Source organism: Nicotiana sylvestris, chromosome 9 (assembly GCF_000393655.2).
Source record: "Nicotiana sylvestris chromosome 9, ASM39365v2, whole genome shotgun sequence".
NCBI classification, from domain to species: domain Eukaryota; kingdom Viridiplantae; phylum Streptophyta; class Magnoliopsida; order Solanales; family Solanaceae; genus Nicotiana; species Nicotiana sylvestris.
In genome coordinates this window covers 162,974,185-162,999,694 of record NC_091065.1, presented here as the reverse complement: position 1 = coordinate 162,999,694, position 25,510 = coordinate 162,974,185, and the positions used below count along the sequence as shown (strand labels likewise).

Sequence of the window (25,510 nt, the reverse complement as noted above, 5' to 3'; positions counted from 1 at the left end):
TTTGCGACGAAAGCATGCGTCATTCCAGCTTCCTTTTAGGATTCCCCTTTTTTTCTTTTTTCTTTTTATTATTTTTATTATGTTTTTCTTTCTTTCTTTCTCCTTTTGTTACTGTTTTCGATTTTTGTGGTTAAAATGCGTCCGGATCCGATGAGGATTGCCTACGTATCACGATGCCACGTGAATCAGATCATTACGTATTTCAAAAACAAATGAGCGTAAAAGAAACACACATTTTATTACTGAAATGATCTGTTACAAACAAACATTCTTGAAAAGAAAACACCACTTGAAAAATAAACCTAGACTCAAACAGACTAATGCACCCTGATGCTAAGATACAAACTCGACTTATGAATACATTAAGGTTTTGAAAATTGGTGCCCGCGAGGCATCGTTCGGCCTTGCCGCGGTCCTAGGTGTAAGATCCCTTACAAGTTGTTCCAGCTCATGCATGGTCTGCTTGACATAACCCATCACTGCCGAGAGAACGGTAATGCTGGTCATGTTCTCACACCGCAGACACTGTCTGATGATGGCGTGGGCAATGGTCCTGATCTTATCTCTGGTTTGCTTCTTCTCTATGAGCAGGCGTTTTATCTGATCGCTGCACATCTTGAATACTTGAACATCCTGTATATGCTGATTCTTCAGTTGCCGTACTTCTAACTTCATTTGGGCTAACAGGTCGTAACAGTATCTGATTTCAAATTGGAAATCCTCTGCCCGTTTAGCTGCTTTAACCTCAAGTGTAGCCATCTCTCTCTTCATTTTGGCGACAGTTTTCTCGTGGTCACGTTTCAGTTGGTTCAAGTATCGACGATGCTTATATGTTCTTGTACCCTACTATGCTTTGAGTTATGCCATGACATTTTTAGACTCTTCTAAACCATCTCGCCATTCCCTGACTTCTCTTTTCAAACCTTTTATCAACTGCTTGTCTGATCGACTTCTGGGCTGTTCATCAAGAGCCAATCTCAATTCCTGGATTTGGGCCTTAAGTTCTTCATTCTCTTGGATCAATCTATTCCTTTTGCTTCGATCCGCAGCGATTTGTATGCTGTTATTGAATTTCAGACTGTCAATTTGTAGCTTCAAATCACCGATCTCTGCCCGATACCCCTTTTCTTTTGCTAACCAGTTCCATTGCCCTTGGGACGACTCAACGAAATCTTTGAGATGAAGTCTCTTAGCTGGTTTCTCGTAGGACAGGTTACCTCTGAACCAAGCATGATAACCTGGGGCAACTTCCCCTTTTGCTGTATCCATCACACAAGTGTTTGCTGTCAGATGTTGGCACTCACTCCAGATTTGGCGAACTTCCTCTTCGGGGAAATGACCGTCCGGGCTAATTTCAATCACTTGAGTACTCAGATCTTCATCTTTTGGTACTATTTGATACCTCCCAAGTTGCCTCAAAACCCGATACGGTGCATAGGGTTGGATGCTTTTAAGTCCCATTAACAGAAAGTGGGGCCTGGTTGCCGGCATAAATAAGATTTCCTCAACGGGTAACCATCCGAGCGTCCACTGGATTTGGTTAGCAGTGAGAGTTCGGAGAAATGAGGTCCATGTTGTGACTCCCTTGGGTAGACTGAACCTTTCGATTCTTGTGTAGAATTCTCCAATACAAGTTTTTTCGGGCGAACCGTAACCCAAAAGCGGGGAGCGGTGGCATAAATGATTGGTCATCCACATTTGCAACAGTAGGTTACATCCTTCGAAAAAGTCGGCCCTGGCTCGGCAAGCAGTGAGAGCCCGAAAAATGTCAGCCATAATCATAGGTGCCAGAGTACTTTTATCTTGGGGGAGCAAAGTACTGACGACCCCAGTTACTTTTAGATCGATGTTTCCGTCTTTCCTTGGGAATACTATAAGACCCAAAAAGGCTGTCATAAAAGCTAACAACCTGTGTTCGTCCCACTTTTGTCGGTTGCCTCTACTACATAGTTTGAAATCCGTCTTATTGAACCCGCTCTCGTGGCCGTATCTAGCATACATGAGGTGGAGACTGCAGAAACCTTTGGCAAGATCTGGATGGTGAAATGTTTGGGGTATTTTTAAGAAATCCAGAAACCGGTGTACCGTGACGGCTCTAGGTGCAATCAAGTATTTGAACCTTAACGAAGCTTCATCACCTCCAATGTATCCCGCTATTTCTTCCAACGTCGGGGTGAGCTCAAAGTCTGAGAAATGAAATACATTGTGCGCTGAATCCCAGCAAGTGACCAATGATCTGATAATATCACCCCGAGGCTGAATGTCTAGTAAATCCGGGAGATCTTTCAGATATTTCCTTACTTTGTCTTGCCCCTCCTTGCCTAAGTCGTTCCACCATAATCGCAACTCAAAAGGGATCTTGGTCATTATTGAAAAGGGTTCGTTTTGTATCGTGCTCATCCTGCACATTTATTAGGGTGATTATGCTAATGAAAAGACTTTTATTAGACTCAAAATAAAACTATCTAGATTTTTTCAAGATTTATTATTTATTATTTATTATTATTATTATTTTTTCAAAACGACGAACTCGATTTCCAAAATGCGGCCTTTTAGTACTTCGAGAATAAAGATTTTAAGGCTGCGAGGACCAACCGATCAAAAATGATGACCGAAAATGGCCGTTTATGCAATGTCAGCCTTCCGGCGTCCCTCTTGGGAACATTCGGCTGTTTGTTTTTACAAAAAACGGCCTCACCCGACTCTTTATAAAAGTGGCGACATTTTGTCATTTTTTTTGTTTTATTGGTTTCCGCTATCTTAGCAAAAGGTGGGGTTAAACCCCATGGGGGTTGCCTACGTATCTCACATCCGGTGAGAATCGAACCGACGTAGTTCGGTTGGATCAGAAATAGGGGAAACAAATAAAATCTTTTAAATAAAAGAGGAATAACTATTTTTCTGGAATTTTATATATATATTTTTTATTTTATATTTTTTTTTTGAAAAGAGACTAAGGAAATATTTATACATTTAAACTTCTTTTTTCATTTTTTTTTTGAAATTTCGAAAATCTTTTAAAGAGATACTACAAATGAAACCATAATTGTTTTTTGAATTTTTTCCCCTTTTTTATTTATATATATATTTTGGATTTTGAAAGTGCTTAAAAGGAATAAATCAAACTAAAGACAAACTTTGTTTTCATTTTTTTTAAGAAAATTCCGGGGAGGTTTCAACATTACTTGGACATTGGTTTTATTTTTCCAAAAATAAGTAATTATCTCCCTACGCTGCTATTTTTTTTTTGAAGCTTTTGGAAACCGGTCAGCATGCAGATCTGAAGCAAATAGATGCGCAAAACAAACGGGATGCAGCATGATGGTCTTTTCATTTCAGGTTGCCTATCCTAGACGGACCCAACCCCTGTGGTGAGTCCCCTAGGTCGAATGCAACATGATGAAAATAAACGTTCCTACTAGGGATCTGGCATGAGGTTTCGTTATACTAGGTTTATAACCTAGGTATATGTTCTAGACTGTGTACCCGAGCGGACGACTCAAGTCGAGGAGGGGGCAACTTACCGGGAACCAAAAGGCCATCCGGCTTCATAACTTGTCCGTCCTCTTTATTATTTCAGGTATTGACACTAACAGAATAGGGAGTCTCAACCAGTAAGCACATCCCCGGAGGTGAAGAGAGAAGGGTTTCGGCACAGTTTATATACAGTTCAGATAATATTAAAGCGGTAAAAGACAACATTTAGCACGTTATGTCAAAACATGTAATAAATAGCAGATAATAAAGCCAAATATAACAATTATTCTAAGCTCGAATTCTTGAACCCTGAACCAGAGATTCTGGGTTCGTACAAATCCCCAGCAGAGTCGCCAGAGCTGTCACACCACCTTTTTGCGCGCCCCGCCCCAAAGGGTAAAAATGCGCGAGGGAGTTTTTCCAATTTAAGTGACAATATTCTAAATGAGATTATTTATTTAATTCAGAGTCGCCACTTGGGAAAGGTTTGGCTTTTGGTGTCCCAAGTCACCGGTTTATCTTGAATCCCAAATCGAGGAAATTTTCGACTTTTCCAAATGAAGTCTGCGAACCAGAAATTCTAAGTAAAGAATTCTGTTGACCCGAGGGAAGGTGTTAGGCACTCTCGAATCCCGTGGTTCTAGCACGGTCGCTTAAATTGTTATAATGGCTAAATATCTGATTTAAATACATGTTGTGACTTATGTGCTTTTATTAAGTTTAAACCGCTTTTATTATTATCATTTATTTTTATAGAATTGCAACGTCGTGAAAATGCATCTCGAACCACGTCACAATCAATGCACCCGTAGTTGTTAACACATTTCGACTCCGTTGAGATTTGAATTTGGGTCACATAAATGCGCACCCGAATTTAAGAATGTAATTTAATTAAGTCGCACCTAAAGAGTCTACGCGTTATTATCTTTAGGGAAGGCAGTGAAATTCACTAAACAATCCATCCCAAATTCTAAATATTTATTATGACCAATTATTGAGGGCCCCGCAATTTGCATTTTTTATTTGGCGAGACTCGTCTCATTATTTTTAAAAGGATAATCTTAGCATGACTACATTTCTATTTTTTTTGTTTTTCTAAAATAAATGAAGAAAGAAAATACGTGCTAATTAAATTGTATGCTTGGCCAATTTGACCTCTTATTAGTTATTGGATTAATTCTCTGCGAGGTGGGAAACTTTTGTACCTTATTGGACATGCTTTCAGTTTGATAAAAGAAATTGAATACAAGACAAATAGCATGCTAAACTCACCCTAGACGTCTGTCCCATTTTTATTTAAGCTGACCTTTTAACCAGATTAATAGCATTGACTACTATAAGCTACTACCAATGGGGTTCGGACGTGGTCCTATAAACTGCCTAACGAAACCCAATTTTGATAGAGTTAGTTTAAATGACTCAGAATTATGATGCGACTTTTGTCGAATTAAAAGCATCCTGCCTTACATGTTTAGGAATAAAGATAGAAGCTGAGATTTAACTGCCAATGTACTAAACACATGCGCACTCCTCGTCATACAGACGACTTAACAAATGAAACCAAATAGTGTTAAATAGACTAAATTTCTATTAAGTACACATTGCACAAATGTATATTTTTTATGGAGCTACAAACTGAAAGTTACACAAACCCAAACACATTTAAAGGTTGTAAGTGCAGCAGATGACCAGGTTCCTTTGCATCTTTCATTTCATGCCTTTAGTGTTACATCAGTATGAGATTCGAGTGTGTACCTGGAAAGTGATTACAATTGAAGAAGCAGGAAAGTCAGTAGAGCAGTAGTAGCATACACCAAACAGCAGCAGTAACAGCAGGTAACAAACAGAACAAATCCCAGTGCAAGATGCAACTATAGCCGATGGAAAAGTAGCAAAATGACAACAGCAAGCAGTGTAGTAGAAACAGAACTCCAGACAGACTAAATCCAGGAATAAACTAATGCAACACACAACCAGTAACCTCAGTTAAAGACTTGGAAGAATCAGTATCGATTAAACAGGTTGAAAATAAGTGAAATCCAAACAACAATAGGAAGAAACAGTTTCTGATTTTTTCTGTATGTTTTCTATTTCTTGCTCTCTCTCTATCTGTGTTTTACTCACTCAGTGTATCTCTGTATATGCCTGTCTTTGTGGTATCTCTCTCTGTATATGTCTGTCCCCCCTCTTTGTCCGTGTGATCTCTCTATTTATAGCCTAGCATTAGGCCATTTACAGCCTGTTAAACACAATCAGAACCCCCCCCCCCTTTTCTGTTGTTTTTCCACTCATCTTTTAAAAGTAGAACCCTTCCCATGAGATTCCCTGACAACCCTTTTAATCACCTTATTAAACTAAAAGCAGACATGGGCAGCAAGAATATAACATGACAGCACATGCTGTCAAGTTATTTTAATCTCTAAAAAGGCCTTAATGTACATGCTGTGCACAAGTGCACATGCCATCAATTCAGACTGCAGCTAACAAACCAATCCTTAGATTTTCTGATTCAAATAGACCAATTATAAGTAGCTATACTAAATTCCTAATTTGATTTAAGTAAGACTTCAGCAGAAAACAAATCAAATTGTTATCGTTCAAACAGCTGAAACCAATCGACGACACATATCGAATCGACTATACTAGTTATAACATAGACAACCAATAGCCAATGATCGGAATCGAACAGTATTGAACAGGGGATTCAGATTTGCATTGTCAATATAGGAATGACACTGGGAACTAATTAATCGACCAATTTCAAATTCAGTCGATTATACAGTTTACATACACACACATTATCAGTGAATGAAGAAGGACTTGACCAAATACAGAGGTCCGGGCAAGGTGGATAGGACAGTCGACCAAAATTCAAAAATAAAATCAAACAAACATTTGGGGCAATGAACAAACATTTAACTATAACAAACACACGAACTGATAAAGAAAAAGGGAAAGCAAAAATACCTTAAAGTCTTGGAAAATCAGCAAGCCCTGACTCGGATTTGAATCGACCTTTCTTGGGGTTAAACGGACTTTAATCGAAGTGTTCTCAACTAAGAACACTTCGATTAAGGTCCATTAGACCCTAATCATCTGGTTCAAACGGACACAGACCGGGCCCAGGGTTTCTAGGGTTCTTAAGGAGCAAATTTGGGATTTGTGTTTCCTTGGTTAGATTCGGACCAAACCAAGCATGGTTTGGTCACGAGGGAGGTCAGGGGAGTGTCTGGTATGAACCTGGAGTAGATCAGTGTAGATCGGAGTTCTGCTCGAATCTTCAAATGAAGATTCGAGAACCTGGGGGCTGATTCGAACTAAGAGGTTGGTGGATTTGGGTTCAGGGTGGTGAGGTGCATCTATGGTGTTAAGGTAGGGGTCACCGGCGTCCATGCCGCCGGGTTTTTGGTGAGGGGAAAGGGGGGCGGCTCTAGGGTTCCGGGGTTTTGGGTCTGTGAAGGGGATGAGGACGAAGGAGGTCCTGGGTTTAAGGCGCGGGGTAAAGGGGGAAGGTTTATATACGGGGTGGGTGATTGGATGTTGGCCGTTGGATTGCTGATGATCAATGGCTGTGATCTTTCTACTGAAGGGAAACAGTGTCGTTTGTTCTCATGCTGGGAATGGGTCAAAACCGGTTTCATCGGGTTGGGTCAGATAACGGGTAAGTGATCTGGACCGTTGGATCAATTTGGTTTGATGGTCGAGATGGATTGGCATTGAAACAACGTAGTTTTGGTGTCAAACTACGTCGTTTTGGTGGCCTGGAGATGGGCTGTTTGGACTCGCTGCTTTTGGGCCTCAGGTTTAAAAAGAAAAATGGGCCCAATCCGAGTTTAAACCCATTTGCACCCTTTTTCTTTTATTTTCTAATTTTTAAACACAAAACCTAATTAAATAAAATTAAACACCATTAATTAACACTTAATGTAATTATTGCACACATATTAAAATATTTAAAGTAGGTAAAATCACACCAAGGCAACAAATAGGACAAAAGATGCATATTTTGTGATTTTCCTTTTAATAACCGGATTATGGTCCAACTATACACGACACATTTTTGTATTTTGTTTGATAAAAATAAAAACGAACAAGATCACAAATAACTAACAAAAATGCCACGTAAAATCCAAAACTTGTACAGCAAGACCATTTGCCATTATTTTTATTTCTTTTGGAGTGATTGTCGCGTAAACAAAAATCACGTGCTCACAGGTATCGGGCCTGTACCTTTGTTTCGGAGCCCGGTATATGTCTTATATGGCATTTAAGTTGAGCCTGTAAAATTTGGTTAGAAATGGACTTGATATGACGTGAATCAGATCATCGGTTGATAAAAATGGAACTTAAGAGTTCATGAGATTTTTCTTTGATTTTGATGCTAAATTCATAGTTATTGATGTTATTTTGATGATTTAATCGCACGAGCAAGTCCGTATGATATTTTTGCACTTGTGTGCATGTTTGATTTGGAGCTCCGAGGGCTCGGGTGAGTTCTGGATAGGCCACAGAATGAAATTGGACTTAGGAGAATTGCTGGTGTGTTGCAGGTGTGTAACATGCCTCTGATCTCGCATTTGCGAGATCAGGCATCACAATTGCAATGTAAGCAGGGTTCGCAAATGCGAAGAACCCAGGGCCAACATTACCTCGCAAATGTGAGGTACACTTCGCAAATGCGAAGTCTTCAGTATGTGTTATGAGTCACAAATGCGACAACTTTATTGCAATTGCGATATCGCAATTGCAACAACAGCTTCGCAAATGCAAAGAAAACATGTTTCTAATTGCGAACCCTGGTCGTAACTGCGACATCAAATACCTGCTAAAATAAATTTCAGACGGGATTTCAACCATTTTTACAACCTTTTCAAAACCTAAACTCTCTTGGGCGATTTTCTAAAGAAAAGTTCTTCTCCAAATCAATTGTAAGTCATTTCTAACTCGTTTTCCTTAATCTTTAACATATTTTCACATGATTTCAACTAAAAATCAAGGATTTTCATGGGGGAAATTGGATGTTTTGGGTAGAACTTAGGTTTTTCAAATTTTGGGGATTTGGACCTCGATTTGAGGTCCGATTTCAAACAAATTATATATTTGGGTTCGTGGGTGAATGGGTAATCGAGTTTTGGTTCGAAGCTTGAGTTTTGACTATGTGGGCTCGGGGTTTGTTTTTTTTTGGAAAAATTATTTTCATGATTAGAATTGATTCATTTAGCATTTATTGATATATTTAAATAAATTGTGGCTAGATACAAGCGAATTGGTGGTGAAAACGGGAGGTAAAGCGGTAGTTGAGGCTTGAATTGTGTTCGTGGCATCGAGATAAGTGTTTGGTCTAACCTTAGCTTGAGGGATTAGGAGTTGTGTCTTATTTGCTATATGTTAATTGTTGAGTACGACGTATAGGCATGGTGACAAGTATCTATACGTTGGTATCAAGCATGCCCGTGAGTCTTATACTATGATTAATGTGACTCCGTTTTGTATTGTTCATGCCTTATGTGATGATTTCATTTGTTGAACAAGGCTTGTGGAAGTAATATTGGTAATTGAACATTGAAGAGCGTTGGCTCAAATTATAAAATGATTTGTGGAAGTATTATTGACAATTGAACATTATAGAGTATTGGCTCAAGTTGTGAATTGAGTTTGAAGTAAATGTGAAAAGAGAAGAGGATTATGATATTGTCTCCCTTGCCGGGATGTTGTTGCTTTTAATGTTATCTCCCTCGCCGGGATGTTATTGCTTTTGATATTGTTTTTCCTGTCGGGATATGATTGTTGTACTATTGTTCCCTTGCCGGAATTTTATTGTGTTTTTATTGATTCCCTTGCCCTTATTGCTTTGTCATTTTGCTTGGGTAAGGAAGAGTGTTAAAGCACGAAGGGTGATGCCGTGCATGATATTTGTGAGAGAGTGATAAAGCACGAAGGGTGATGCCGTGTATGATATTTGTGAGAGAGTATTAATGCACAAAGGGTGATGTCGTGCCGCACGATGTACAATTCCGTGCCTTATATATGAGTGATAATACACGAAGGATCATTCCGTGCCATAATTATGTGAGGTAAAAGCACGAAGGGTGATGCCATGCCGATTATGTTGATTCTTATGGTGAGGACAAGAGTAAAAGCACGACGGGTGATGCCGTGCACTTGTCCTTGATTTTCCTGATTCTTGCTGATAATTGAGTTATGGTGTTCTTTACGTTAATTCACTGATTTTCTGTTGTTAATTGATTTTATTGTGTTGTTATTGATTCCCTTGCCCAAATTGCTTTGTGATTTTGCTTGGATGAGAAAGAGTGTAAAGCACGAAGGGTAATGTCGTGCATGATTTTGAGAGTGTAAAGCACGAATGGTGATGTCGTGCCGATTATATTGATGTTTATGGTGAGGAAGAGAGTAAAAGCTCGAAGGGTGATGTCGTACACTTGTCTTTGATTTTCCTGATTTTTCTTGATAACTGAGTTATGGTTTCTCTATATTTAACTGTTGGGTTTTCTGTTGATGCTTGTTGTTCCCCGCAACATGATTTCCCCTTCATATCTTTAATTGTAAAGTTCTGCCTTTATATTTCGCTGTATATGATTTAACTACACAAGTTTATTTGGTAATATGGTCCTAGCCTCGTCACTATTTCATCAAGGTTAGGTAAGGCACTTACCAACACATGGGGTTGATTGTGCTGATACTACACTCTACATTGTGTGCAGATCCCGGTGCTGCAGCTTTCAGACCTTAGCTTTGGGTTGCTGTCTTCAGTCCATTCGGAGACCCGGGATACTCCTGTAGGCATCCACATGCCTTGATGTCTCCTTCTATCCTTTTATTTTGTTTCTTTTATGTATTTCAGAGACAACGTTGTATTTATCTTTCAGACTTTTATTTAAAATATTCCTAGCAGTCTGTGAAATTGTGACACCAGTTCTGGATAGTTTATGTTGTGGATTGGTGTTGATATCATTATTAAAATATTACATTTAAGTCTTCCGCTTATTAAATTCCGTTGTTATATGATGTTGGTTCTTGATTGTTAAAGGATTAAAATGAGAAAAAGTAAATAATACAAATGGTTGCCTTGCCTAGCTTTCACTAGTAGGTGTCATCACGACTCCCGAGGGTGAGAAATTCGGGTCGTGACATATATATGTAGTTAAAGTAGTACAACGAAACGTGTGTTATACATACATACATACATACATACATACATACATATATATATATATACATACATACATACATACATACATACATACATATATATATATATATATATGAGAGAGAGAGAGAGAGATAGATAGGTTAAACATTTTGTTTTAAATATTCAACGATGCATCTAAGTAAGTTATAAGTCGATGAATCAATTTATAAACATATATATTTGATGATAAATTATATATACTAATTAGGATCTTCACAAGTTTATCAATCCCTTAAAGAACCCAACCCTCGGGTTCTTTTAGGGATTGATAGACTTGTGAAGATCCTAATTAGTATATATAATTTATCATCAAATATATCTGTTTGTAAATTGATTGATCGACTTATAAGTTAATCAGATGCATCGTTGAATATTAAAAAACAAAATGTTTGACCTATATCTAATAATAGTAAAAACAAAACGTCTCAACCTATATCGACTAATCTATGTCATGCATTATTAGTAATGAATGAATGTAATCATTTAACTCTTTTGTAATACAAATAATGAATACTATAACATGCTATATATGTAGTTAAAATAGCACAACGAAGTGTGTGTGTGTGTGTGTGTGTTATATATACACACACTAACATATACTGTCGCACCCCTTTTTTCCCTCCGCAGAGAGAAAGAAGTTCGAGTTTTGACATTCATGGGAGGTAATAACTCATTTCCTTTTAGGAATTTGGGTATTTTGAAGAGTCTCCACCTAACGGATTATGGTGCATTAGGGCACCTAGAGTGATTAACTCTTAGACTAGTTTGTATTGCCAGAGATTTAGGGTAAGGGCTCGAAATAACCTTGAGGGCAAGGTGTTAGGCACCCCTCTCGGTCCACAACGGTGGGTCCCGACCGAATTATACATATGAATTAGCCCCTTAACAAATAAATAGTTTAAACATATACTTGCAAATAAAGACATATTTTGGACGTTGTATGGCTCAAGTAATGAGGCAAAGGAAAAGACTTGAACAAACTGTTACATCGAGAAAAGTAAAGTTTAAACATTAGGAATTGGGAAAGAGGGGTCCTAGGTTGGTTAGCCTACAGGATCACCCCACACAATGCCCGGTAAACACTCCTCAATGAGGGGCTACACGTGACATTAGTGCGTAGTCATCATATCCTTACTACCCAATTCCCTCCCCTTAGTCATAGCCTAAAGCGCTCTAGAAACCTTGAAAATGTCCTATGCGTCCGTCCCTTCCTCGTGGTTGTGGAGGTATTTAGGACATCTACTTTTGGACAGTTCTAGACCTTTCCAAGGTTTCAAAGGATAAAAATCTAGGCGTCAATCAAGAACAATTAGGACTGCATTTAAAGAGAACAAATTACATGCTCACAGTCACCTCTACAAATATAACAACTAAATGCACATCTTCAAACAACAGTCAGGTATTTAAGAGAAAATCCTAGAACATGATATCTAGGTGAGCAGGGATTATACGGCATGAATTAGGACCAAGTGTCAAAGACCTATAAGCTTGTCTACTAATGTTATACCTGTTGAATACGAGCAGTCTTAAATAACAAAGCATAGTTTTATAGCTGCAGAATTTTAATCGCCCTATAGGCTTGCCTAAGCACATTACAGTGGTTGTCACGACCCGGATTTCCAACCTCGGGAGTCGTGATGGAGCCTACTAATATGAGCTAGGCAAGCCAATTATTAAACCATCTACCTTTTTACCAATTTTATTCTCTTTAACAATTACGAAGAAATAACATTTAACCAACGGAGTATAACATAAGCGGAAAAAAATAATAAGCCATCTGAACATGAATATCTATTACAACTGTTTGAGTCTCGATTACCCAGAACTGGTGTCATAGTTTCACAGACTGTCTAAGAATACTACAAATAAAGGTTTGAAAGAATTAATTATAACACTGTTTCTGGAAATACATGTAAGAAACAGAAAAGTAGATAGAAGCAGACGCCAAGGCCTGCGGAAGCCTACAGGACTACCTCGGGTCGCCTGATGATCAAGAATCAGCAATCTTACTGCGGTTCGAAGTCCACAACACTGGGTCTGCACAAAATAGGGCAGAATGTAGTATCAACACAACTGAACCCATGTGCTGGTAAGTGCCTAGCCTAACCTCGGTGAAGTAGTGACGAGGCTAGGACCAGACTACCAAATAAACCAGTGTAGTTCAATTATATACATCGGAAAAGAAATACAGAAATAAACAAGTAATGTTGGGAGAGGGAAACATGATTCAGGGAATAGCAGGTAAAACAGAATATCAAGAGATTTATTAAGGAATCAAAACTACTCACTAACAAGAAAAAGGGAACAAAGGCAAATTTCACTTTCTTTTCATATCTCATAGCAGTCGTGCCACCCGCTCCCATTTCACTTGTCTTGTGGTAGGCATACCAACCGCTCCCATTTTATTATATCTTGTGGTAGGCGTACCACCCGTTTCCATTTCATTATATTTTTGTTGCAGCGTGCAACCCGATCCACATATAATATTGTTGTGGCATGCAACCCGATCCACATATAATATTATTGTGGCATGCAACCCGATCCAAATATAATATTGTTGCGACGTGCAACCCGATCCATATATAATGTTGTTGCGGTGTGCAACCCGATCCACATATAATATTGTTGCGGCGTGCAATCCGATCCACATATAATATTGTTGCGGTGTGCAACTCGATCCATATATAATATTGTTGCGGCGTGCAACCCGATCCATTTATAATATTGTTGCGGCGTGAAACCCGATCCATATATAATATTTACAATTATAACAAGAGTCCCGACAAGAGATTAATAAGGTCTACACTATCCCGGCAAGGGATTCGATAGCATAAGCAATCACGTCCCGGCAAGGGAAAAATAGCTATAACCAAACTTGATACCACACCTAACTACCTCAGCTATAACCAAACTCGTTACAACATCTAACCACCTCAGCTATAAACAAACTCGTCACCACACCTAACTACATCAGCTATAACCAACCTCATTCTGACACCTAACTACCTCAGCTATACCCATAATCCCTACCCAACACAAGGAATCATCAATCCTAAGCATCTGTAATATCAATTAAGAACACAATGCAAGGGAACCACAATTCAACAATAGCCCGACAAAGAGGAAACATAATGATCTCTTCTCTTTCTTACTCTTACTTCACAATTCACTTCACAACTCGAGTCAATGCTCTATAGTTTCAATTATCACTTATACTTTCACAACTCATTTCACAACTCGAGCCAATGCTCTAAAAGTTCAATTATCATTTATACTTTCACAATTTCGGTATACAACTTGAGCCAATACTCCTCAATTTTCATAGGTCATAATTCTTTCCACAAACTTTATACAACAATTAGAAATATCACCAAGGCATGAATAATACAACGAAATCATGAAAATCACAATATAAGACTCACGGTCATGCTTGACACCAACGTATAGATTCTCGTTATCATGCCTATACGTAGTACTCAACAAGAAGCAAATAGCAAATAAGACACAACTCCTAATCCCTCAAGCTGAGGTTAGACCAAACACTTACCTCGATGCCACAAACACAATTCACGATTCAATTATAGCTTTACTCCTTGATTCCACCACCAATTCGCTCGTATCTAGTCACAAGTTACTTAATTACATCAATAAACACTAAATAAATCAATTTGAATGCATGAAAATGAGTTTTCCACAGTTTTACCCAAAAAGTCAAAATTTCCCCCAGGCCCACGTGGTCAAAACCCGAGGTTCGAACCAAAACCCGATTACCCATTCCCCCACGAGCTCAAATATGTAATTTGTTTTGAAATCGGACCTCAAATCGAGGTCCAAATCCCCAATTTTTGAAAAACCTAGGTTCTACCCAAAACACCCAATTTCCCCCATGAAAATCATTGATTTGAAGTTGAAATCATGTTAAAAAATGTTAATGATTGAAAAAAACTAGTTAAAATGGCTTACAATTGATTTGGAAAAGACAGATTGTTTGAAAAATCGCCTCTTGTGTTTTTTGGGTCTTAACAAATGAAAAATAACTGAAAATCCCGTCTAAATATACTGCCCTCAGATGCCCTGTGCGGACCGCACAAAATCAACTGCGGCCGCACAGGCTTCCTGTGTTCTGCAGTGACAGGTCTTAGTATTTTGGCCATAACTTTCTCTACAGATGTCCGAATTATGATTTCTTTACTTTCTAGAAACAAGACACGTAGGGCTACAACTTTTATTTTGTTATCATCTCAAAATTCCATGTAGATCAAAATATATGGGCTTCCGAAGTCGGACCAGTGAATTATTCTTCACCGCGGACCGCACCAAAACTAGTGCAGCCGCACAGGCCTCTCCGCGGCAGCAGCCCATATCGTGCGGACCGCACTAGCATGTTCAGAGGTCCTCCACCTCTCTGAGCCTGCAACAGCTTAGTTTTTAAGCCTAAGACACCCCGAAACCTACCCGAAACTCACCTGAGCCCTCGGAACTCCAAACCAAGCGCACACAAAACCTCAAAAACATCCTACGGATTTCTTCGTGTAATCAAATCATCAAAATAACATCATTAACATCAAATTAAATCTCGAGATCAATGAAATTTTCTCATAACTTCTTTAAACATAAATTTTGCGATTTAAATCCGTATCACATCATATGACATCCGTTTTTTACCAACTTCCACAGAAATGTCTTAAATCATATATAAGACTTGTACCGGGCGTCGGAACCAAAATACGGGCCCGATACCACCATGTTCTAAGAAAATTTCATTTCAAATTTCTTTAAACAATTTCAGAAAATAATTGTATAAGCCACCTCTCCCACTCGATCAAGAATCTCAAACGGGCCAATGAACCTAGGGCTAAGCTTGCCCTTCTTCCCAAATCTTATCACTCCCTTCATAGGCGACACTCGGAGCAGTACCCGCTCACCAACCATAAAATCCACATCTCGAACCCTGCGGTCTGCATAACTCTTTTGCCTGGACTGAGCTGTACGAAGCCTATCTTGAATAATCCTGACCTTGTACAAGGCCTCCTGAACCAGATCCATACTCAACAACTGAGCCTCTCCCTGCTCAAACCATCCAACCGGAGATCGACACCGCCTACCATATAAATCCTCATAAGGAGCCATCTAGAAACTCGACTGGTAGCTGTTGTTGTAGGCAAACTCTGCTAAAGGCAAGAACTGATCCCATGAACCCCCAAAGTCTCTGACACAAGCTCGAAGCATATCCTCCGAAATCTAAATAGTCCACTTAGACTGTCCGTCCGTCTGAGGATGAAATATTGTGCTCAACTCAACCCGCATGCCCAACTCTCGCTGAACTACTCTCCAGAAATGTAAGGTAAACTGCATACCTCGGTCCGAAATGATAGACACAGGCACGCCATGAAGGTGAACAATCTCTTGGATATAGATCTCAGCTAACCTCTCAGAAGAATAGGAGACTGCCACAGGAATGAAATGCGCTAACTTGGTCAGCCTATCAACAATGACCCATACTATGTCGAACTTCCTCCGAGTCTGCGGGAGTCCAACAACGAAATCCATAGTGATCCGCTCCCACTCCCACTCAGGAAGCTCAATCATCTAAAACAAACCATCAGGCCTCTGATGTTCATACTTAACCTGCTGACAATTCAAACACCGATCCACATATGCTATGATATCCTTCTTCATTTTCCCCCGCCAATAATGCTGCCACAAATCCTGATACATCTTTATGGTGCCCGGATGAATAGAGTACAGGGAGCTATGGGCCTCCTCTAAGATCCACTCTCGAAGCCCATCCACATTAGGCACACAAACTCGACCCTACAATCTCAAAACTCCATCATCACCTAAGGCAGCCTACTTGGAACCTCCGCACTGCACCGTGTCTCTAAGGATACACAAATGGGGATCATCCTACTGCCGATCACAGATACGCTCCAATAATGAAGAATGAGCGACTGTGCAAGCTTGTCACACCTCCTTTTTGACATCTGGGGGCGGGTATAAGGGAGTTTTTCTAATTTAAGTGACAATCGAAATGAGATTATTTATTAAAATCAGAGTCGCCACTTGGGATAATTTATGGTGTCCCAAGTCACCGGTTTAAAATTTTAAATCGAGGAAGTTTGACTCTATTTACGGTCTGCGAACACAGAAATCTGGGTAAGGAATTCTGTTAACCTGGGAGAAGGTGTTTGGCATTCCCGAGTTCCGTGGTTCTAGCACGATAGCTTGGATTATTCTTGTCTCAACTAGATTGCTTAATTACTGATTTTAGAACCTATGTGCATTAGCCACTTTTAATTAGGAAATTATCTTGAAACGGGTCACGCGTACGTGTACCCATTTGTTTGGCGCGTCAAAAATCATGTCACACGAACGTGTCCACAATTAATAACATTTTACTATTATTAAGAAAAATTTGGCCAAAGTTGCGCGAACGCATACTCCGGTTTTATTCTTAGGAATTGTAGTCATGTCACGCGAACGTGTCCACAACCACGATAGTATTTTAAATGGCCCTAAAGGTTTCTCTACGAATATTTATCTTATTGTCTAATTAAAACATGTGAGGGCTACATATTGGTTGATATTACACCACAAACCCATTGAGGGACAGTAATTAATTAACTCAGGCCAAGACGTTAAACCTACCCTAAAATTGAAGTTCGGATTACTTTTACCAGCCATAAAATCCAAATGGGATAGAACAAGCATTTAAATCGCCTGAGATGGTTTTGGGCTGACTACAGGCCCAGCCACTTGAAACATTTGGAGTAAGGGGAAAAACAGTACAGATATGAGGGCCCTTTTCGAGCAAACTGAACCATATGGTCCGAACCAAGCCCAATTCCTTTAAGGAATTCCATAAAAATAGACATACACGAGCTAACATGCATCCATATTACTATCTCGAATTCGCACCTGTTTACAAGCAGTTATGAGATGAATATGAGTCCAAGGTTACTCTTTGTTACATGCTAAGTTGGCATCCACAGCTTATTCTAACAATGATAAAGTCATGCAGCTTCAGCGATTAACTAAGTTACTCAATTTGAATGACCCAATTATCAAGCTTCAATTAACAGTATTCACATGATATCTAAATTACTAGCCTGAGATGTGAAAGAAAAATGCAGAACTCAACTTCTAGTAGTATTTTCATGCATTGCTAAACCCATTTGTGCCATAAAAATGCAACAATCATATTGGACCAAATGGAAAAATAAAACTTCAAGTCCCACTTTGAACAAACTACATCATCAACATATTACATGAAACTTGAGTCCTGATGGTAGTTTACCAAATTTGGGACTCATCGAACCGTAAATTCATGGTTTGAATCACAGTTCTTCGAGAACACAAACGCCTTGCTTGAATTCTAAAAAACAATGCACAAGAAAATGTGATACAAACTCAGACTCTGGAAGAAGACATAAGCTAAACATAAAAACCAACTTCAATCAGATCTAACAGTCTAAAATAAACAATCTTCGGTCTACTGCATCTAAACCAGTCCAACTACTGACCTTAAAACAAACGAATAGTAAAAATGACTATATATAAAGAACTATACTGAGATGGACATTAGACTAAGCTACCATGTCGTATGACATTCAGAGGTTAAATCATTGATCACATTGTTCATAGTTTGAAAGGCAGTAAGTGGAATTTCTAAACAAAACAAAGTAAACAAGTATGCTATATTATTAATCCAACTCAAAGCTCCAGATTTCATTTTGATTCCCAAATCAAGCTTTACATTCAAATGGAGTGCAGAAATGTATACCTGGAAGTGAACAAAGATAAGAAATGAAGAATCAACAGGAGCAGCAACAAGAACCAGCACCAAAACAGCCAACAAAATAACTCCAAACCCAGAAAGGATGTATAACAACTCAATATAACAAATTCAAACCAAACAACAGCCCAACAAAAACTTTAGACCCAACTTTTGACGACCAAGTTGAGTCCATTTCCCACTCGGATGAGTAAAAATAGTTTCAGAAGTTGAAAAGAAATCAAAATTGCTAAAATTCAATAAAACAGTAAAAATTTCTGCCATTTTTGTATTTTTCTGAAGTTTTTCCCTTTTTTAATATTTTCAGTCTCCAACCCCCCCTTGAAAGGCAAGGAAAGATGCCTTTATAGGCAAGGGAATAAGGCAAGATAGAGGGATTAAATTTGCATTTTAGTCCTTTTGAAATTTTTGTTTTTACTAACCAATCCTTAGTTAAAAAAGCTGAAATTCAATTTAAACCCCCACCTAGCTTCATAGAAGCTTCTCTTTCAGTTATACAAAGATTCCCTATTCAAACTACCCAAATTACCCCACTTAACCCTGTTTATTACCCGAAGGACCTAACCAGGTTAACTGACCCAGGATAATGGGTCTATAGACCGAAATTAAATCCCTCTTGGGCCTTTTAATTTTAAGAACGTTCTTTTGTCGTTGAAATCCAAAGTTTCACAAGCCAACCCGCAGAGTCTCAAAGACTCGTGAAATTTGGGTCCCAAACAAAATGAAATGTGTTTTCAAATTCAGCCTCCGAAGCTATTACTGACTTCACACACCTGGAACCAACCATGCAAGCATAGAAAACGAAACAAAAAATAGAAAAAGTAAAGGGCTAGACAGACGAGGATGAGATGTAAGAAAAGATGAACATCAGCAACTAAGTGAAGGAAAATACCATTTTTGAAGACGAAGAATCGAACTCGAAAGCACTCTGCCCAGTTGAAGGCAATTTGACCGGACCTCGACAAATCCGAGATGAGTCTAAAGTCACATTAATCAACGGCTCTTGACAAAAGCCATTAACTAATCTTAATTTTGACTCAAAGCATGCCAAAATCAACGAAAAGAATTGAAGAAATGAAAGCTTGACAATTCCAGCTATTTTAGATTTGAAATTTGAGGGATTCTATTGAGTGTTTTGGGAAACGGGGGTAGGGATATGATTTAGCACAGTTCAGTTGTTGCTTGGTATAAATTTGGGGCGGTTTAGAGACTCGCCGCCGCCGTGGGGCGATTTACGGCGGCGATTGGTGGTGGCAGATGATGTAACAAGTGGACAATATAACAGGGGTCTTAGGTTTGGAATAATGTCATTTAGACCGTCTTATGTGAGAAGGGGATTGGGTTGGGGCCATTGGATTAAGTGAGAATCAACGGCTCTGATGATTTTTATCCAAACGGGGTCGTTTAACTGGGGGATGGTCTAGATCGGGTTGGGGCGTGGGATTGGGCTGGGTCAAACGGGTTTGGGAAGGAAAATGCACTTGCGCCTTGCAGAATTGGCCTAAGATCAGCCCCCTTGCTTCAATTTCAATTTTTCCCTTCCTTTTTTCAAAATTAAAATAAAATCCTAAACTAATTCTTAAAACTACATTAATATACTAAATAATATTAATTATCCAACAAAGTATTTACAACTCATAATTAATTCCCAAATTAAAAGGTGAACTGCAAAGTTTAAGATTAAAAGGTTAAAATGCAAAGTGAGTTATTTTTGTGATTTTATTTTATAATGCGGCTAATTTACCCGTTAACCCTAAAAATATAAAATAAATCCTAAATACAAATGAAAAGTATTTTTTTTTGTGTTTTTCCATGATATAAATAAAATAAACGCGCACGGACAAATGCAAACAATTAACAAAAATCCTATGAAAAATCTACAAAATTTTCAAATAATGGGAAAATTTATTTCTTGAGTTTATGGGAGTAATTCACATATGGCAAAAATCACGTGCTCACAGCTGCCCCTCTTTGCTCGGAAACACGAAGAGTTTTCGTGCAAAGATAAAGTGAGCGGATACGAGCGATTTTTGCCCATTTGAATACTCCGTGGGAAGCATTTTTGAAAGATTTGACCGCACCCTGCTTCTGAGGTTGCCTACATATCCTTGGCTATAAAGGAATCAGGTTAGTGTAGTTCGGGAATGTCTAGTAGCTGGGACTACCATGAAGCTGTGATTTCACTGTTGCTGCTGCTGCTACTACTGCTTACTGAACCCCTTATTACACCATGATAAAATAAAAAGAAGCTAGCCTACACTATGATCTATGCATTACAAAATCCTATCTATATCTTCAAATTTGCTCTTGTGGTTCTTGTTGCCTTGTTGACTTATATTCTCCCGGTGGAATCCCCTTGTTGCCGCCTTGAATTGTAATCTGAGTTGTCTTCCCTTTCTCCAGGTGGATGCCTGATTGCTGAAACTTGAATGTATTCCCTTGTTCTCCAGGTGGGCACCTGATTGCTGAACTTGAAATGTATTCCCTTATTCTCCAGGTGGGCGCCTGATTGTTGAACTTAAAATGTATTCCCTTGTTCTCTAGGTGGGCGCCTAATTGCTGAACTTGAAATGTATTCCCTTGTTCTCCAGGTGGGTGCCTGATTGATGAAATTGAAATGTATTTCCTTGTTTTCCAGGTGGGCGCCTGATTGCTGAACTTGAAATGTATTCCCTTGTTCTCCACGTGGGCGCATGATTACTAAACTTGAAATGTATTCCCTTGTTCTCCAGGTGGGAGCCTGATTGCTGAACTTGAAATATATTCCCTTGTTATCCAGGTGGGCGCCTGATTGTTGGACTTGAAATGTATTCCCTTGTTCTCCAGGTGGGCGCCTGATTGCTGAACTTGAAATGTTTTCCCTTGTTCTCCAGGTGGGCGCCTGATTGCTAAACTTGAAATGTATTCCCTTGTTCTCCAGGTGGGCGCCTGATTTCCACAAAATAGACAAAAACAAAGAAAACTTTTTCCCCAGTTTGGCAGCTGGGCACATATGTGAGTGTTAAATTGAGTCATATTACCAAATATTACTAAGAATTTGAAAGCTAGGTTTCGTTATCCAGGAGGGTCCTGACAGCTCCCAGTTAAACGATAGTATTAAATCTAAATTATATCTTCTAAAGGTATTACTTCCGCTGCATCTTGTTTATCTAAGAAAGTATTAAAACTACATCCCATTATCCAGGAGGGTCCTGAGAATCAACAATTAAGTTTTATCTTAAAAGTGACTGTTTTACGGCTAAATTATATTACCCTACAACCGAACTTACACTACATCTTGTTATCTGATGGAAATCCTAAGGCTAGGTCCCATTATTCAGGAGGGGCCTGAAAACTCCTAATTGAATCCTATCTTAAACATGCAAACTTTGAAACCATCTTATATTGCTTGGGGTACATTTATGCTAGATTTTACTACTCATGATTGTTTTGAACTTTAAACTAAGTCCCAATTTCAGGAGGGTCCTGAGAACTTCGAATTAAATCCCATTATCCAGGCGGGACCTAAGAGTTTACAGTCAAACCTGTTTGGTTCTCGCCTTTCTTTACAGAGGGTTTCCCCGAAACAACGAAACTTTCTGCCCCTGTTTCAATCAAAGAAAAATCTTGTCAGTTTAAAATGTGGTGGTTAGCTGATGACATTCTTGCTGAAAGTGGCCTCCCTGTTGTCGTGCTTCGTTTTGACTGACTTCCCCTGGACTGGCCAAGAACTGCTTGGCTTTCTGACTGATTTTCAACCCACGTGACCTTAGATGACCCGAGTGTTCTATACCCGAACCGTTGTTTCACCTCTGACCCCTTTTACTGAACTTCTGGATCTCCCATGAAATTACTGAATCATTCTGCCGATGGAACTTTCACTAGCACTTTGTATCCCATTTCACATCATACTACCTCTAGCAATGCCTTGGCTGCCCTGCGCCTTGTGTAACTCTAAAAGTTGGTAGTAGGCTTTGAAATTCCTTCTTATTTGCTTAAACAAAACTGACATTGGGAACATCTTTGAGAAATAAACCCAAAAGAAATGAAATGCAATGACTTTCAGAGTTAAGGATAAACAAAATCCAAAACGGGAAGACCATCTGAAGGGAAAAAAAAGAGACTTATCTGAGTGGAGCAGCTGGCACCAATGATCATGACATACATTTCGGATTAATCGGCCCAATCTGTCCAACCAATCAACTTTCAATTGCCATACTTTGTTGCCCCGGAATTTTCATAACCTGACTTCTTCACCAAAACCTTCACCTTGTTCGGCCTGCGGTGCCCTGAAGGGTTTTCACCAACAAGCCTCTCTCATTTGTTCATGTCTCAACTCACTTTCGCCTCAAGGTGCCCGTGGGGGTTTTCACCAATAAGACTCTCTCATTTTTATTATTTCTCTCAGCTCCTATCGCCTTACGGTGCCCGTGTGGGTTTTCACCAAAAAGACTCTCTCATTTTTATTATTTTTCCTGCCTGGACTAGAGTGCTGCCTCTGATACGAATCACCTCTACTTACTCGACTTGGCATCTCTCAAACACTGATCGGAAGGTCTTTCTTTGGACTGTAATGTGGGTTTTTGGATAGGGTTAGAAAGAAAGGGTATCAAAGGCTCAAAACAATTCAAGTGGGTTCAAAATTACAACTTTTGGAATCAGATTTCTTGCAACAACCACAACTTCTGCCCCAGTTTCTTTGCTTGGGGACTTTTGGAATTTTATTTTGATGGGACCGAACCGTGAGGATGCCTACGTATCCTTAAAAGGAATCAGGTCGAACGTAGTTCATGTCATAGAAATTGCTTCGTTGTTGTGATTTTTCTTTTCTTTCCTTTTCTCTTCCTTTTTCTTTTTGTAGTTTTGTTTTCTTGTTGTTTTTTTTTCTCTTTTTTCTTTTCTTCTTTTTTTTCATTCTTTTTCCTCTCTCTTTTCATTTTTTTTTCTTTTTTTTTTCTTTACTTATCTTTCATGCTTGTGTTTCTGATATTTGCTACTGATTCCAAAAGAGGGATATGAAAGAAAATAAACAAGGCTCAAAAGGGGTAACAAAGGATAAAGTATTTAGATAGCCGAACAAAATACCTTCGTCGTTCCAATCTCCAAAATATGCCAAGTACAAATAAACCCAATTTAACCCAAGAAATCATACATAGTATCTTTTGACTGCATCAGAATTGATGGCTATTTCTACACATTTGCCTTCTATATCCGTTAAATACAAACCACCATTGGACAACACTCTTGTCACGATGAACGGCCCCTACCAATTTGGGGCGAACTTGCCTTTCGCTTCCGCTTGATGTGGAAGGATACGTCTCAAAACTAGCTGACCCACTTCAAAATTCTGTGGACGCACCTTCTTATTATAAGCTCTTGCCATTCTCTGTTGATACAACTGGCCAAGACACACTGCTGCTAACCTTTTCTCATCGATCAAACTCAATTGCTCTATGCGGGTTTTGACCCACTCGTCATCATCAATCTCGGCCTCAGCGACAATCCGAAGGGATGGGATTTCAACTTCCGCGGGTATCACTGCTTCAGTACCATATACCAACACATAAGGAGTTGCCCCTACTAAAGTACAAATAGTAGTGCGATAACCCAATAATGCAAATGGTAGCTTTTCATGCCACTGCGTAGAACCCTCCACCATTTTTCGAAGTATCTTCTTTATATTCTTGTTGGCCGCCTCAACTACTCCATTTGCCTTAGGGTGGTACGGGGTAGAATTGCGATGTGTAATCTTGAACTTCTGACATACCTCTTTCATCAGATGACTATTGAGATTAGCCTCATTGTCTGTAATGACCACCTTTGGTATCCCAAACCGGCAAATGATATTTGAGTGCACAAAATCAACCACTGCCTTCTTGGTTACTGACTTGAATGTTTTAGCCTCTCCCCACTTGGTGATATAGTCTATGGCCATCAGAATGAACTTGTGCCCATTTGATGTCGATAACTCAATTGGCCCAATGACATCCATGTCCCACGCAACAAAAGGCCACGGTGCAGACATCGTGTGTAATTCAGATGGTGGAGAATGAATCAAATCTCCATGCACTTGGCATTGATGACATTTACGCACGAAACTAATACAATCTCGTTCCATAGTGAGCCAATAGTAACCTGCTCGGAGAATCTTCTTTGCCAGCACGTACCCACTCATGTGCGGTTCATAGACTCTAGAATGTACTTCGGTCATAATAGCTATGGCCTGCCTAGCATCTATGCATCTCAGTAGTCTAAGATCTGGAGTCCTTTTGTACAAAACCCCTCCGCTAAAGAAAAAACCACTTGCCAACTGCCTAATTGTTCTCTTTTGATCACCTGTGGCTTGTACTGGATACACCTCCATCCTTATGTATTCCTTGATATCGTGAAACCAAGGCTCACCATCAAGTTATTCCTCTACCATATTACAGTAAGCATGCTGATCGTGGACTTGAATCTGCAACGGGTCTATGTAAGCCTTATCTGGGTGATGTAACATCGATGCCAGAGTAGCCAAAGCATCAACAATCATTATGAATCCTTGGAATATGCTTGAACTCTATTGATTGAAACTGTTGACAAAGATCATGCAAACATTGTTGGTACGATATGAGCTTCAAATCCCGAGTTTCCCATTCTCCTTAAATCTGGTGTACCAGAAGGTCCGAGTCGCCCATGACCAAGACTTCCTGGACACCCATATCTATAGCTAACCTCAAACCCAGAATGCATGCCTCGTACTCATCCATGTTGTTAGTACAACAGAAACGAAGCTGAGCCGTAATAAGGTAGTGATGCCCTATTTCAGAAATAAGTACCGCTCCTATCCCAATGCCTTTCATGTTAGCAGCCCCATCAAAGAAAAGTTTCCATCCTGGCTTTTCAACTGGTTCCAACTTATCAATATGCATTACCTCTTCATCAGGGAAGTAAGTCTTCAAAGGCTCATATTCTTCATCCACTGGGTTCTCAGCCAAATGATTGGCCAATGCTTGCTACTTTCATTGCAGTCCTAGTCACATAGACGATGTCAAATTCAGTGAGCAAGA

At 39.3% G+C, this 25,510-nt stretch overlaps 1 protein-coding gene across 1 annotated transcript; it reads right to left on the bottom strand.

Annotated features, from left to right (window-relative positions):
* Nucleotides 1-1,133: 1,133 nt before the first annotated feature.
* Nucleotides 1,134-24,453, bottom strand: LOC138878532 (uncharacterized). Its single transcript, XM_070158219.1, has 2 exons — nt 24,229-24,453; nt 1,134-1,259 (listed from the first exon to the last, which is right to left on the bottom strand). The coding sequence occupies exons 1-2, from the start codon at nt 24,451-24,453 to the stop codon at nt 1,134-1,136; spliced, it is 351 nt and encodes a 116-aa protein (XP_070014320.1).
* Between the last annotated feature and the right edge of the window lie 1,057 nt (nt 24,454-25,510).